The sequence below is a fragment of the Ciconia boyciana genome, chromosome 2, assembly GCF_034638445.1.
Source record: "Ciconia boyciana chromosome 2, ASM3463844v1, whole genome shotgun sequence".
Classification (NCBI taxonomy): Eukaryota; Metazoa; Chordata; class Aves; order Ciconiiformes; family Ciconiidae; genus Ciconia; species Ciconia boyciana.
In genome coordinates this window covers 18,201,588-18,215,787 of record NC_132935.1, presented here as the reverse complement: position 1 = coordinate 18,215,787, position 14,200 = coordinate 18,201,588, and the positions used below count along the sequence as shown (strand labels likewise).

General features: G+C 41.7%; 1 protein-coding gene across 3 annotated transcripts in view; it reads right to left on the bottom strand.

The window, feature by feature from the left end:
- Window positions 1–14,200, bottom strand: part of CSMD3 (CUB and Sushi multiple domains 3) — a 782,968-nt gene that overhangs the window by 236,865 nt on the left and 531,903 nt on the right. For all 3 annotated transcript variants that reach the window (XM_072852006.1, XM_072852007.1, XM_072852008.1), the window contains 2 exons: window positions 6,262–6,400; window positions 3,822–4,009 (listed from right to left, as the gene is read on the bottom strand). In XM_072852006.1, coding sequence (XP_072708107.1) covers window positions 3,822–4,009; window positions 6,262–6,400 — 327 coding nt within the window. The remainder of the gene's footprint in view (window positions 1–3,821; window positions 4,010–6,261; window positions 6,401–14,200) is intronic.

The following is a 14,200-nucleotide window of genomic DNA, read 5'->3' as shown; positions in this document are numbered from 1 at the left end:
ATCACATGGCTCACAAGTCCTTCTCTGTTTGTGAACAAGAGGTCCAGCGGGGCACCTTCCCTAGTTGGCTCCCTCACCAGCTGTGTCAGGAAGTTATCTGCTACACACTTCAGGAACCTCCTAGGCTGTTTCCTCTCTGCTCTATTGTATTTCCAGCAGACATCCGGTAAGTTGAAGTCCCCCACAAGAACAAGGGCTAGCGCTCGTGAGGCTTCTCCCAGCTACTTATAGAATAGTTCATCTCTCTCCTCATCCTGGTTGGGTGGTCTGTAACAGACTCCTACCACAATATCTACCTTGTTGGCCTTCTCCCCGATTCTTACCCATAGACACTCCACCCTATTGTCACCATCATCAAGGTCTAAACTATCCAGACACTCCCTAACATACAGGGCTACCCCACCACCTCTCCTGCCTCGCCTATCCGTCCTGAAGAGTTTATAGCCATCCATCGCCGCACTCCAGTTGTGTGAGTCATCCCACCATGTTTCCGTGATGGCAACCATATCATAGTTTTCCTGATGTACAATGGCTTCCAACTCCTCCTGCTTGTTGCCCATGCTGCATGCATTGGTGTAGAGGCACTTCAGCTGGGCTGTCGTCCGTGTCTGCTTCATAGAAGAACACCCGTTGTGTGCTTTGAGGCGTTTCACTGGCATTTCCCACTTGGCTCCTATTGCCTCAGTATCCCCTAGCTCAACTTTGTTGGACTTCACCTGTGCCCCAGTGTACCCTGCATGTTTCAGGGACACAGGCTGAGTGGCCTTGCTGGCACCCGCTCCTTCTAACTGTGGCACGTCGTCCCTCGGCTTCCCTCAGGCAAGCCTGATACTATTCCCCTCCCCCTTCGAGTCTAGTTTAAAGCTCTGTCAATGAGCCCCGCAAGTTCCTGAGCAAAGATTCTCTTTCCCCTTTGAGAAAGATAAATCCCACCAGATGCCAGCAAACCTGTTGCTGTGTAGGCCATCCCGTTATCAGAAAAACCAATGTTGTGGTGACGACACCAGCCATGGAGCCATGAGTTGATAGATTGGGTGCCTCTGTTCCTTCTAGTGTCACTGCCCTCAACTGGAAGGAGAGAGGAGAAAATAACCTGTGCTCCAGAGTCCCTTACTAGCTGTCCCAAAGCCCTGAAGTCTCTTTTGATTGCCCTAGGACTTTGTGTTGCAGCTTCATTGCCCCCCACATGGAAGAGCAGTAGGGGGTAATAGTCTGAGGGCCGTACCAGGCTAGGGAGTATCCTCGTGATATCCTTCACCCGGGCCCCAGGGAGGCAGCAGACTTCCCTAAGAGGAGGGTCCATCCAGCATATCGGACCCTTGGTTCCCCTCAGAAGGGAGTCATCCACAACTATAACCCGTCTTCTCTTCCTTGTGGAGGTGGTGTTAATACAAGAGGTACGTTCTTCTGACCTGGGCGACACCTCTGGTGTAGATAGACTGTCATCCCCATCCTCCTCCATTGACTGGCCTTCCACCTCCAGGGCCTCATACCTGTTGTACAGAGGCACCTGGGGAGGTGAGGTGGGCAAGGAGGGCGTTCGTCTGCTGCCACGAGCGTGGACTTGCTTCCATTCACCCTCCTCCTTTGAGCTGCTGCCTTCAGCCCGGTGGGGGGGGGGGGATACAGGATCCCCTTGATCGTGGGTTCTTACTGGTGGCTGCTGCTGCTCCTGTTCCTGTCTCGGGGGGGCAGAGCATGGCACCACCAGTCTATCTCTTTCTCAGCCTCCCTGATGCTCCTTAACCTTTCCACCTCCTCCCGTAGCTCTGCCACCATGCAGAGCAAATCATCCACCTGGTCACACCTCACACAGCTGTCCTCACGGCTGCCATGCGTGAACAGCTAGAGGCCCAGGCACTCCCTGCAGCCTGAGACCTGGGTGGTTGCATGTTTCCGTGGGAGCTCTGTCCGGGTAGCCACATCCACTCCGGCGAGCACAGAGGGCATCGCGTTCTGACAAGTGAATACCATAGCTGAGTTTCTTCTGAAAGGATGGGGACTACCGAATGAACTCACTTTTCACAGTTCCTCTTGAGCTAGTAGGGTGACTCCGCCTTCCCTGCACGCCCTGCCTGCGCAAACTGACGTGCCACGCCCTTCTGGCGCGCCACGCCCTGTTTGCCCGTCCTGGTCGCCGCGCTCCCTGGGGCTGCTCTTGTACCGGAAGGGAAGGGAATTGCCGCCGTCACTCCTGTCCCCGCCCACGCTGAGTCAGAGCCGGGCCCTCGTCAGGAGCTGCCTCCTTCCTGCTCAGGGGCCGGGCCGTGGCTGCGGTAGCCCTCTCTCTCCGTGCCCCCCCCCCCCCCCTTTTTTGTTTTCCTCCCTTCCCTGCGCGGTTTTGCCGCGGTTTATCCGATGCAGCAACGGTCCCCCGATGCGGTCCTCTGTCTCAAAGATCCTCGCCTCGGAGGCTTCGCTGAAATGGCATTCACTAGTTACTGTCATGGGCAAAACAGACTCAACTTGGGGAAATTAGTTTAATTTATTACCAATCAAATCAGAGTAGGATAATGAGAAATAAAACCTAGATCTTAAAACACCTTCCCCCCACCCCTCCCTTCTTCCCACGCCTAACTTTACTCACAATTTGCTCTACCTCCTTCCCCCCGAGCAGTGCAGGGGGACAGAGAATGGGGGTTGTGGTCAGTTCATCACAGGTTGTCTCTGCCACTCCTTCCTCCTCATGGGGAGGACTCCTCACGCTCTTCTCCTGCTCCAGCACGGGGACCCTCCCACGGGCGACAGTCCTCCACAAACTTCTCCAACATGAGTCCTTCCCACGGGCTACAGTTCTTCATGAACTGCTCCAGCTTGAGTCCCTTCCATGGGGTGCAGTCCATCAGGAACAGACTGCTCCAGCGTGGGTCCCCTCCATGGGGTCACAAGTCCTGCCAGCAAACCTACTCCAGCATGGGCTCCTCTCTCCATGGGTCCACAGGTCCTGCCAGGAGCCTGCTCCAGTGCAGGCTTCCCACGGGGTCACAGCCTCCTTCGGGCATCCACCTGCTCTGGCATGGGGTTCTTCAAGGGCTGCAGGTGGATATCTGCTCCACCATTAACCTCCGTGGGCTGCAGGGGACAGCCTGCCTCACCATGGTCTTCACCAGGGGCTGCAGGGGAATCTCTGCTCTGGCGCCTGGAGCACCTCCTCCCCCTCCTTCTTCCTGACCTGGGTGTCTGCAGATTTGTTTCTCTCACATATTCTCACTCCTCTTTCTGGCTGCAGTTCTGCAGGTTTTTTTCCCCCTTTCTTATATTTATTATCACAGAGGTGCTACCACTGCCACTGATGGGCTTGGCCTGGGCCAGCGGTGGTCCGTTTTGGAGCCAGCTGGCATTGGCTCTATCAGACATAGGGAAGCTTCTAGCAGCTTCTCACAGAAGCTACCCCTGTAGCCCCCCTGCTACCAAAACCTTGCCACAGAAACCAAATACAAGGATATATGACAACATGCTTTGCTATGTAAAGGAAAAATAAAAATAAATTCCATTCTGGAAAAAACATGTATTTATGCTGTTAAGTTTTGTAACTGCATCATTATTTTTGAAACATGTAAACTGATGTCTGATTTTTTTTTCTTTGGAATCATGCATTTAACATTATTGTGTATCAACTGAGTGAAACCACAGTAGAAGCTTTATCTTAAATTAGTACCCTTATAACATTGTATTGTGTATGTATAGATAATACACATTACCATACTCTTAGGCAAAACCAAAACATTACCAGGCAGAAAACTATGAGAAATTAAAACAGATTAAAATTTACACTCATGCATTGAACTTTTTTAATAGAAAAGAAAAATAATTTTATTTACCTTTGTATTCTAGGTGGAATCCAGTAAAACTAACAGATCCATCACTCCGAAAAGCTAGATGCATGGTATTTGAACTGCTTTCTATCCTCTCTGGCAGCTTGCTATCTTGAAAGCTCCCAATCAGTGGGCTGTTACCGTCTGGCCCATCATAGATATAAAGAAAATCGTAATTTGGTTCTATACTGAAACTGTAGAAAAAAAAGAGAAATATTAGATAGAATATGCTTTGTCTAACATTTTCACTCTTATTAGCTTAAATAGAAGTTTACTATCACTGTTTTCATAAAAGGAGAAAAAAATCCCACTGTCAGAATAATGGTTTGTAGAAGTGTGTTATTAGGAAACAACAGAAATACTATATTTATTGGTTCTTTGCTTAGAAACAATATTTTGCTGTTCGCCAGAAAAAAAAAGTAAACTTTTTAAATAGAAAAAAATTAATAACAATATTTCTAAAGCTTTAGAGAAATAAACAATGTAGAACTACTGCAACCTTTGGCAGAAATGCTTTATGATATAATACAGTCAGCTGCAGAGTAGAGTGTACACAGCTTCCAGTCAGACTGAACGGTTTCACACAGCCAGATGATCTTCCAGTAACCCAGATGATCTTCCAGTAACAGTAAGAGCAAGAGGCATTTTGCCTATTATCAGTTTAAATGAAAAGGTGTAGTATTGAAACCTCCTCTTTTCTTTTGAACTTAATTTTAGTTATTTTAAAAAATTTAATTAATTTAGTTAATTATGTAACTATAGTTAATTAACTAACTTAAATAGTTAATTTTGAACTTAATTTTAGTTAAGGGCAGAGAGTTAACCAAATTTACTTATAAGATTGTCCTTGTACAAAAAAAGTTTAAAAAAGATTGTTAGTAAATGAATGAAAATCCAAACACTAGCATTATTTTGTCTCTACTTGACACTTGCTCCTGATTAAAATAAATGTAGGCATTGAAGACCTGATACAGCTCCTTCAGGGAAAGTATTTTTTTAACTTTTGGATTATTTAAAAAATATTTCCTTGCAAAAGAAATGCAAAAGTCAAATGTCAACAGGTTCAATTTTTGAAGTGCCATAGTTTGTCCTGAATTCAAAAGTGTTACCTGGAGTAAGTGCCACTCAAAAGCATATTTAACACTACTCAGTGGAGTATCCAGAGTTTGGTTTATACAGGAAGGGGTTTTTTTTTCTCACTCTGGAACAGTCTGTGTGTCATAAGTGAGGCAAATCTCAGTAAGTATGCAGTCTAGTTTGACCAAGACTAAGCTTGTCAGCTTCTGTCAAGAATCATAGCAATTGTCCAGATTTTAAGAACAACTTGGCAATATTTGGGATATATAAACCATTCACATACTATAGTGAGTCAGACTGCAAAATATTGTTTTTATTCTAAGATGGAGGATCTCTTATATCTAAATGTACAATATAAAGAGCAGAATATTATTAAATATTTTGAGCTCATGATATTTCACCAAACAAAAAAGTGCTACTGCACAGTAGAAAGTTGCTTAGCAACTTACAGCATTCTGAAATCACCAACAGAATAGTTAAATTTTTAATTATGTAAATATAATTGAGTGATCAATTTGCTTGGAAGGAATTATTCAAAACACATACTATATCACTGAGCACTGAGAATAGACAATTATATGACCTACATCACTAAACAAGTCATCACATTATCACTGATCAGAACAATAAAGCCACTATTACAGAAAATCCAGCATAAGAAGGACTTAAATTTGATGGGACATTACAAGTACAATTTTAAACTTTTCTGTGACATCATCATATGCCCCAGTTGGGATGCATATTTTTCACACATAATATATATATATTAGTTTACTTTATGGGTTACATACAATGCAGACAGCAAATGTTCCTCTGTGGATTCTATTAAGCTCAATTTAATCTTGCATTGTGATAAAGGAAAATGCTAAAACAATTCCATTTAATAATCAGTACAACAGGAAGTATCCTGCTGAAGTATCCTGAAGTGATACGGACTAATAAAACTAAATTTAAAGACTACTTTTGAAGTTTTGCTTAAATAGCAGGTGAGCGTCTCATACAAAATATGATGAATCAATAGGCTTCACCATTAAAGACCATCCTCCTGGGTTGGGGATAATTCAGTGAGTTGCTCCATGCTGCCTTCTCAGGAAGAGAATCTTGGTAAATTGAGCACCATCCACTTCCACATCAGTCAGTGTAAACTGAGAGTGCTTTTAACTGAACAGGAGCAATGAGCTCCCAAGCTCCACCTCTATGTGTATTGAATACTGTAATGCATTTGTTGTGACTGCTAACAAAGATAACAATTACTAATAACTTTATAGCTATATTAAGTATACATATGTTACCCTACAAAGCTCTGAACAACTGCCAATGATAAAGTTACAAACATGACTTTAAAAATTATAAGAAAGTAGCAGTTTACCTGATAAATGCTAATGATATAACATAATCATTATTAACAGTGATAGTCCAGTCACAATCTCTGCTGTGGGGATAAGGATGAGGGAAGTTTGGTGAAAGTATAAAACCTGATGAGCCAGTCAAGTTTCCTCCACAGGGAGCTGTGAATAAAAGTAAATTGGAATTGAGGAAAGAAAGTAAGAAAAAAAGAAGCAAGTACCAGCAATCAGTTCACTGACATTTAATGTCCTCCAAAAGTTAAACAAGAAACAAGTGAAGTATTTACAAAGCTTTAATAGAAACAAAAAAATGTATTCACATTTCTTCTTAGACAAATACTAATACTACTAAGTGAAGCACTTGTTTTTGAACACTGTGTCCTTTTATTTGCTTGCATAACATTATGTCAAGGCTTTTCTGAAATACTGTGGACTTGAAAAAAAATCTCTGGCTGCAGACATAAAAAAACTTGACTGGATAAGCTTTCCACTTTCTACTTCTTGTTAAAGGCATTCTAAAAGAAGCTTCTTAGGTTATAAAATGTGATCTGCTTACACTGTTGATGCAACTACCTGTATTTTCACTAAACAGCACTGATTAGTAATTCGTATCAAGACAGATATAATATAAATTAAATTTAAAAAAAACATTCTAGTAATTGCAGTTTTCAAACTCAGAGATAAATAAAATATCTTCCAAGAACATGCACAATAGAACAAACACATTTCTTTGTGTGATTTTGAGGTTCCTAAATGTTGCGTGTTTGTGGTTCAGAAATGTGAAAACTTTATAAAAAGAATGAAAGTATCACTAGCCTCATGAAGTTTTGTACTTCTTCATTCTTTAACTGAGGCTTCATATAAGAACAGAATAAGTACGTTTTCTGAAGAACTTTTTTGAAAGAACTTCTAAAATTTTATTCAAAGATTCTACATAAGATTTATAAAGACTTATCATTTTGCAAATTTGAATTCTACAAAGTGATCATCTGCAGTATGAGGGAAAGGAGTTGATCGCTCAGGTCTTCCGTAACAGAGATTCTGTGAGCTCAAAGGTTACTTAAATAACTTATAGAATCATAGAATCATTTAGGTTGGAAAAGACCTTTAAGATCATCAAGTCCAACCATTAACCTAGTACTGCCAAGTCCAACACTAAACCATGCCCCTAAGCAACGCATCTACACGTCTTTTAAATACTTCCACGAACAGTGACTCAACCACTTCCCTGGGCAGCCTGTTCCAATGCTTGATAACCCTTTCGGTTAAGACATTTTTCCTAATATCCAATCTAAACCTCCCCTGGTGCAACTCTCATCCTATGGCTTGTAACTTGGGAGAAGAGACCGACACCCACCTCACTACAACCTCCTTTCAGGTAGTTGTAGAGAGCAATAAGGTCTCCCCTCGGCCTCTGCTTCTCCAGGCTAAAAAACCCCAGTTCCCTCAGCCGTTCGTCATAAGACTTGTGCTCTAGAACCTTCACTAGCTTCGTTGCCCTTCTTTGGACACGTTCGAGCACCTCAATGTCTCTCTTGTAGTGAGGGGCCCAAAAGTGAACACAGTATTTGAGGTGCGGCCTCATCAGTGCTGAGTACAGGGGCACGATCACTTCCCTAGTCCTGCTGGCCACACTATTGCTGATACAAGCAAGGATGCTATTGGCCTTCTTGGCCACCTGGGCACACTGCTGGCTCATATTCAGCCAGCTGTCAACCAACACGCCCAGGTCCTTTTCTGCCAGGCAGCTTTCCAGCCACTCTTCCCCAAGCCTGTAGCATCGCATGGGGTTGCTGTGACCCAAGTGCAGGACCCAGCACTTGGCCTTGTTGAACCCCATACAGTTGACCTCGGCCCATTGATCCAGCCTGTCTAGATCCCTCTGTAGAGCCTTCCTACCCTCAAGCAGATCAACACTCCTGCCCAGCTTGGTGTTGTCTGCAAATTTACTGAGGGTACTCTTGATCCCCTCATCCAGATCATTGATAAAGATATTAAACAGAACTGGCCGCAAGACTGAGCCCTGGGGAACACTACTTGTGACCAGCTGTTAACTGGATTTAACTGCATTCACCACAATTCTTTGGGCCCGGTCATCCAGCCAGTTCTTTACCCAGCGAAGAGTACACCCGTCCAAGCCATGAGCAGCCAGTTTCAGCCAGTTTCTCCAGGAGAATGCTGTGGGAAACTGTGTCAAAGGCTTTACTAAAGTCCAGGTAGGTAACATCCACAGCCTTTCCCTCATCCACTAGGCAGGTCACCTTGTCATAGAAGGAGATCAGGTTGGTCAAGCAGGACCTGCCTTTCATAAACCCATGCTGACTGTGCCTGATCACCTGGTTGTCCCATACGTGCCATGTGATGGCACTCAAGATGATCTGTACAGATCAAGATGACATGTACAGATATAAATCAACTGAGTGGGAAATATATACAGTATTTTCTAATTTCATGAGAAATAAATCACAAGTCATGTAAGAATTCAAATAGTGCAAGTAGAAAACTTAAGTAGATTAATGTATCCACAGTTACAATATATATGAGTATAGTCTTTCTACATTTTATGCATTTTTCTTGTATTAAAAGGGAGCAATGGATAGGAAAATTACCTCAAAAACAAAAATAAAATTAGAATCTTCCATTATATTTTGGTACTATAAGTGGTAATGAATTCCAAAATCACCGTTTTGTGTAAAAGCAGTTAGAAGCTGAAACACCACCTTGTTCTAGGAACACATAAATATTATAAATCAATAGTACTAGCAAATGCATATAATAATTTTTCGAGACCTAGCGCAATTTTTTTGCTTCTCTTAACAATTGCCAAATACAAATTTTGTAATGATAGCATTTTCTCAGAGGTTTTCAATTGCTAGAGAAAGTTCCATTAGCTACAAGGGAACAGGCTGGCGAAGTTTCATTTAGTACAAAACATTTAGTTAGTTTTACAATAAGGATAATAATGGCAATTTCTCTGTCTTCACAAGATTAAAATTGGTATTGTTTCTAATCAGAAGCATCTTTCATTTAATGTTCTTTTGTTAAAATTCTGAAACAAAATAAAATTAAGTTATTACAAAACAATATGCTTCCTTTAACTGTAAAAGAGGTCACTGTAGCCTTCTACATTGCTGAACTAAAAGTTCATGCAAAAGAGTCTTGAATTGTGAGGTTATATGGAATGTAAAGGCTGCTCATCACCTGGAACTAGTGTTCTTCAGTATAACCCTGTACATTCATGCTCTTGAAGTACTTTAATGGTTCAGGCTGCACTATCTGTGTATCTCAAGAATGAAAATGTGAAGAGTACCAAAGAGGACATTAAGGTTATTCACTGTAACCAAGCTTCACTGAAATGACCCCTAAACTGTATCAGTTTTTTTCTGAGGCACGCTGAACTTACATATGATGATACAAAGATGTTAACTCAAACTGTTATGTCCTTGTTCCAGACTACTTTCTGCCAATGTCTGCATGCATGGTACTTTCCTGATGTGGTCTTGATTTAGTTTAGTTCTCTGTTAAGTTCATTGATAGAATATTTGCATACTAGTAGCTTCTTTCTTATCTACTTACTCTTTCATTTACACACATTAGCAGTTACTTTTTCAGTTTACAGTGAGACTGGTTCTTTCATTTAATCCTTCCCAAGGTCTAGTTGATAATCAAAAAGACTCTCCAGGGAATAAATGGAAAGTACACAAAGTTGGACAGTCAAAATGTATGTTATACCATTAACAGCAGTAAAAAAAAACATTAATCTTCAACTTTGTAAAATATCTCCCAGGTATAATTTTCTTCAGATACCACAGCTTCAGACTATTTTTTTATTCATTAGATAGTAAGTTGAGAAAGTCAACATCATCTAATGAAAATTATTAGACGATGTTGCCATTTCCAGTTTACTGTCTTCTCTAAAGTTGTTTAAAGACTTTCTTTCTCTGTGTGCTTGAATTAAATTCTTGTGTGTTTCAGAATCCATAATTTTCTGAATTTAGTGTGTGCAACATTGTTATTGTCATAACTTTGTTTTTAGCTGACGGCAGACCAGCTCTGAAAACAAAGTTTAAAGGATGCCTATCTTTTATAGTATTAGACACAAGACTGAACAAATATAATAGCCCATCTAGAAAGAAATGCAAATGTCAATACACTATGAAAAATGTATTTTTAATGTATCACACAGTGAAAACTAGATGTAGGTTATGTCATCGTCTCTTTATAAACCTCTGTGTAGACACAGTGGTAAACAAACACTGTGCCAGAGAGTCTGGCTGTATGATGATCTTAGCATTAATTGTTTCTATGGGAGGAAGTACAGGTTGGGTTGTTTTTTATCTAAAACCTATTTAATTATTCTGGAAGGCAACAAAGTACTATTCTAGAACTTTCTGTCTTTTATTTATTTATTTATTCACTGAATTACATATTGACAAAAGAAACAGAATGTATGGTTTCATTAGTTAATTTTTAAAATAAGAGATATTAAATACAGAATCATTGAAGCATAGAATGGTTTGGGTTGGAAGGGACCTTCAAAGGTCATCTAGTCCAACCCCCCTGCAATGAGCAGGAACATCTTCAACTAGATCAGGTTGCTCAGAGCCCTGTCCAGTCTGACCCTGAATGTTTCCAGGGATGAGACATCTACCACCTCTCTGGGCAACCTGTTCCAGTGCTTCACCACCCTCATAGCAAAAAATTTCTTCCTTATATCTAGTCTGAAGATATATTTAAATCCTCATAATTAAATATGAAATAACTGCTGAAATTTTCCTTTGCGTTAGTGTCATATAGACCATACTTTGAGGAAAGCACCACTAGAATTCACTGTTTACAAAAAACTGATCCATAGATATAAAAATGGAAACCAAGACCTTGCTTAAAACGAAACAATAGAAACAAACAAAACCAAGATGCAATTAAAAAAAAAATTGACCTATGAATTTCTGAAGAAAGTCTGAAACTTCTGGGAGACAGTCCTTACTTCACCTAAATGTATAGTAAACCTGAATCCTAAAATGCCATTTTGCATGCCCGTATTTTCAGTGTTATCCCTGAGCAAACTAAGCAAATACAATAATTTAAGATTCTGGTATCTAAACAAGATTGGATCTGGGAATTCTTTGGAATGGAAAACACCTAGCTATTTTGGGTGCCACAGGCATAAGCCAAAGGACTGTCTTTTGGCAGAGACATATTCTCAGATTTATAGTTCATCAGAATATCTTCAGTATAGAATAATCTCTAATTTTCATCATTCATTCAAATAGCTGAATCAATATTTAGCTCTTTGTAGTTTTCCCATTGCTGTTACCTTGGAAATGAAGATGTTCTTAAAATTGTGTTACAGGCAAGACTGAAGGAATCTAAAAAAACAAGGCTGTCCCACAGGTAAGAACAATTAACAAGCACATTTACCTCATTTTGAGCATTAATACTCAGGAGGTTCAAGAAGACACTTAGGAGTGTAAAGAACTAATAAAATAAATCTAGAACATGCTACAACAGTACACCTCAGGAATTATCTCTGCCTCTTATTCTTCCATCAAAATGATGTTTATTTTTTCTAAGACTTTGATAAAACATGATGATGTTGAAGTTCTGTGTAGAGTAAGCCTTGTACAGTTTTGATTTACAGGCACAGAAACAACATAAGTGAATATATTACAAGTTTGGAAAAAAATGGATGAACTTCAGACTGTAGTGAACTACAACAGACAATTCTGAAATCTTTGGGCTCAGAGATAAGGTTTGCATACCCTACTTTAGTCTATTAGCAGCTCATCTTCCCCAAAATTGTATCATTATAGGAAATCAATATAAAATAACTTCATGCCTGATATTTGGCCAATAAATCATCATAATAAGCATTCTTGCTACTCTATGTAAAGTAGGTGTTACAAGAAATTACAAGTATTAGGTAACTGGATTAGGTAACTGGTAAGAGTGCAGTTAAGAAAACAAGTGCATGCCTACTTAGATATGTACTAATGACAGAATGACAAGTGAGCACCTACATTTAATCTATTTAATAACATAATCAACTCAGAATTGATAATAAGCAAAACTGCTAGCACTGCTTTATCATACGGTAATTATTTTTCAGTTGAAAAATATTTTTAAACCAGCAATATCAAATAAGGCCAGTATGATACAATATATTCATTATAAGGCCCGTTCCTAGACCTCTATCATTCCTTTTAATTTTTCCCTTAAACATCGATAGATGTTCAATTATCATCAAATACATATTTAGGCATATAAGAATAATAAGAGATGAGCAATAAAATATTTCTTTTTTTGCAATCTTCCAGCAAATAGTGTAGACAGTTCTTGTCCTCAAGCCCATACATTCACATGATAGAAGAAGGCATAGTAAGAAGAGAAAGAACAGATAAAATAACTGTATTGGGTTTACATGGCAAGGTTTTGGTAGCAGGGGGGCTACAGGGGTGGCTTCTGTGAGAAGCTGCTAGAAGCTTCCCTATGTCCAATAGAGTCAATGCCAGCTGGCTCCAAAACAGACCCGCCGCTGGCCAAAACTGAGCCAATCAGTGGCGGTGGTAGTGCCTCTCTGTGATAACATATTTAAGAAGGGGAAAAAACCTGCAGCACTGCAGCCGGAGAGAGGAGTGAGAATATGTGAGAGAAACAGCCCTGCAGACACCCAGGTCAGGAAGAAGGAGGGGGAGGAGGTGCTCCAGGTGCCAGAGCAGAGATTCCCCTGCAGCCCCTGGTGAAGACCATGGTGAGGCAGGCTGTCCCCTGCAGCCCATGGAGGTTAACGGTGGAGCAGATATCCACCTGCAGCCCTTGAAGAACCCCATGCCAGAGCAGGTGGATGCCCGAAGGAGGCTGTGACCCCGTGGGGAGCCCGCACTGGAGCAGGCTCCTGGCAGGACCTGTGGACCCATGGAGAGAGGAGCCCACGCTGGAGCAGGTTTTCTGGCAGGACTTGTGACCGCGTGGAAGGCACCCATGCTGGAGCAGTCTGTTCCTGATGGACTGCACCCCATGGAAGGGACTCAAGCTGGAGCAGTTAATGAAGAACTGTAGCCCGTGGGAAGGACTCATGTTGGAGAAGTTTGTGGAGGACTGTCGCCCGTGGGTGGAACCCCACGCTGGAGCAGGGGAAGAGTGTGAGGAGTCCTCCCCATGAGGAGGAAGGAGCGGCAGAGACAACCTGTGATGAACTGACCACAACCCCCATTCTCTGTCCCCCTGTGCTGCTCGGGGGGAAGGAGGTAGAGCAAATTGGGAGTAAAGTTAGGCGTGGGAGGAAGGGAGGGGTGGGGGGAAGGTGTTTTAAGATTTAGTTTTTATTTCTCATTATCCTACTCTGATTTGATTGGTAATAAATTAAACTAATTTCCCCAAGTTGAGTCTGTTTTGTCCATGACAGTAATTGGTGAGTGATCTCTCCCTGTCCTTCTCTGGACCCATGAGCCTTTCATTATATGTTTTCCCCCCTGTCCAGCTGAGGAGGGGAGTGATAAAGCGGCTTTAGTGGGCACCTGGCATTCAGCCAGGGTTAACCCACCACAATAACACTTTGACGTGCTAAGTAGAATAGCCACAGACACCAGGTCATAGTGTAGTATGTAGTATGTCATACTGTAGTATGTTTGCAAATACTTGTCTGCAGACATGCATGGGGTGTATGTGCATGCATGCATATGCAAATAGGATGCATATTTTATTTTGTAACAGCTAAGGTCAAGTTAAGTTTACTAAAGGCAAGAGAGTATCTGAAAGCTATACAAGTGCTCCTAGCAGTTACTGTCTCTGGCTACTTCCTCCCTGCAGTGTTTGCCCAAGACCAGACTACCAGGGATAGCAAAGCAGGAAGAGTGCCCTGTGGAGCTGATGTTCTTACAGGTGCAGTGCCCGCTCTACAGCACTCTGGGCCCAAGGGCTCTTGTGTGATTATTTGAGGTGCCCTTGTTTTACCCCCCTCCT